This window comes from Vespula pensylvanica, chromosome 2 (assembly GCF_014466175.1).
Source record: "Vespula pensylvanica isolate Volc-1 chromosome 2, ASM1446617v1, whole genome shotgun sequence".
Lineage (NCBI taxonomy): Eukaryota > Metazoa > Arthropoda > Insecta > Hymenoptera > Vespidae > Vespula > Vespula pensylvanica.
In genome coordinates, this window is record NC_057686.1 from 6,584,058 (window position 1) to 6,585,771 (window position 1,714).

The 1,714-nt window shown below is 39.5% G+C and overlaps 1 protein-coding gene across 1 annotated transcript in view; it reads left to right on the forward strand.

Moving 5' to 3' along the window:
* Positions 1-454: 454 nt before the first annotated feature.
* The window catches only part of LOC122626956 (sonic hedgehog protein A), a 53,251-nt gene continuing 51,991 nt past the window's right edge, over positions 455-1,714 (forward strand). Inside the window, exon 1 of the mRNA XM_043807586.1 lies at positions 455-920. Coding sequence (XP_043663521.1) covers positions 519-920 — 402 coding nt within the window. The 5' untranslated portion in view covers positions 455-518. The remainder of the gene's footprint in view (positions 921-1,714) is intronic.

A 1,714-nucleotide genomic window follows, 5' to 3' on the forward strand; every position in this document is an offset into this window, starting at 1 on the left:
TCTCTCTCTTATCGAGAAAATCTAACTATAAGTACAATACATCTGTATATCTACGTATAGATATAGATAGATAAGAGGTGGTAACAAGAGAGAGTGCTTTCTCCAGGGTCGCTGTGGTGATGCCCTGGTTATGGTTAAGCGTGAGTAGTGGTGAGGTAAGTGGAGAGAGAGGGAAGAAGAAAAGAGGAGGACAACCGTTTTCCTCGTCATCGTGGTGGATCAAGCGTTCGTTCCTTGAACGAACGTCTGACACCCTTTTACGTCGAGGAAGAGGAGGAGGAGGAAGAAGAAGAAGGTGGTGGTAGTGAAAGGGTTGTGATAAAGCGAAGAAGAAGAACAAGAAGAAAAAACGAAACAAAAAAAGAGAAAAAGAAAAGCAAAAGGATAACAAAAAAATAAATATACACACACACACACACATATATCTAATTGCATATATATATATATATATATATATATATATATATACATAGTTGCGCGGAACGGAAGAAAAATTGAGCGATTCGTTCGCTCGAATTATGGTGTGCCATCGTAATCATCATCGTCATAGGGGCCTCCTAAGGGCTAGCAGCCACCGTAGCTGCGCCTTTGGGAGGCGAGGAGAACACGTACCGTCGGTACTACGCGTTTTCCTCTTGATATTGGCACTCTGGATGCCGGTACTCGACAACGGTGCTCTTGTACTCGCCTGCGGACCCGGCAGAGGCGCCGGAAGACGTCTTGGTCCCAAGAAGGTCACGCCTCTTGTCTTTAAACAGCACGTGCCCAACGTCAGCGAAAACACGCTACCGGCAAGTGGACTCAGCGATGGACGTGTATCCAGACACGATCCAAGATTTCGTGATCTTGTGCCAAACTATAACGCCGACATCATTTTCAAGGACGAGGAAGGTACCGGTGCTGATAGATTCATGACACAGGTGATATATACTTATTTTTAATCTATTTTTCTTGTTTCTTATCGACTTTCCTTCGTCTTCATTTTCGGCTTTATGAATGACACAATTTTTATGTTATCGTTGATCAATGACGTTCCTTATAGATCTATTTTTTTAAACGACTGATTCAAACGAAAATATTATTATACGAATCGTTGTACATGTATACACTTATGTGAACATTTTTCTGTGATAATTGATGATCTTGCAAGAAAGTTGCTCGGGTGAAAGATGATTTGAGAATTGGTAGATCGTTAGAGATCATTCGTTCGAATTTTCTTTCGATCGTCAGTAGGGTGTTTTAGAAAACCGACTGACTTCAACATCGTCGTTGTCGTTGACATCGTAGTCGCTTACTCGCGATAAAGTATTGTACATACATACACTGTACTGTGTCAACGTGCGATAAAGATGGTCGTCGTCTTTGCGGAACCCGGCAACGATGATTCATCGAAGGGACGAGGGAGACACATTGTGCGATAATTTATAAGCTCTCCCACGTTTACATGTGAACGTCGATATAGATCGATATTCTCCCTCGATTAGTTTACAATGTCGACTTTTTTCCTTCGATTTTATTTTCGAGTCAGATTTCAAAAATCGATGATTGATCTTGACCTTTATTGATTTACAAAGATCTGGTTACAATACCTTGTATGAACTTTTCTTTAGAACTAACATTATACATTGCTTTATATATAACATACATTATTTATATATATATATATATTTATCTATAATTTTATATATAACATTATACTTCGACTTTATAATAC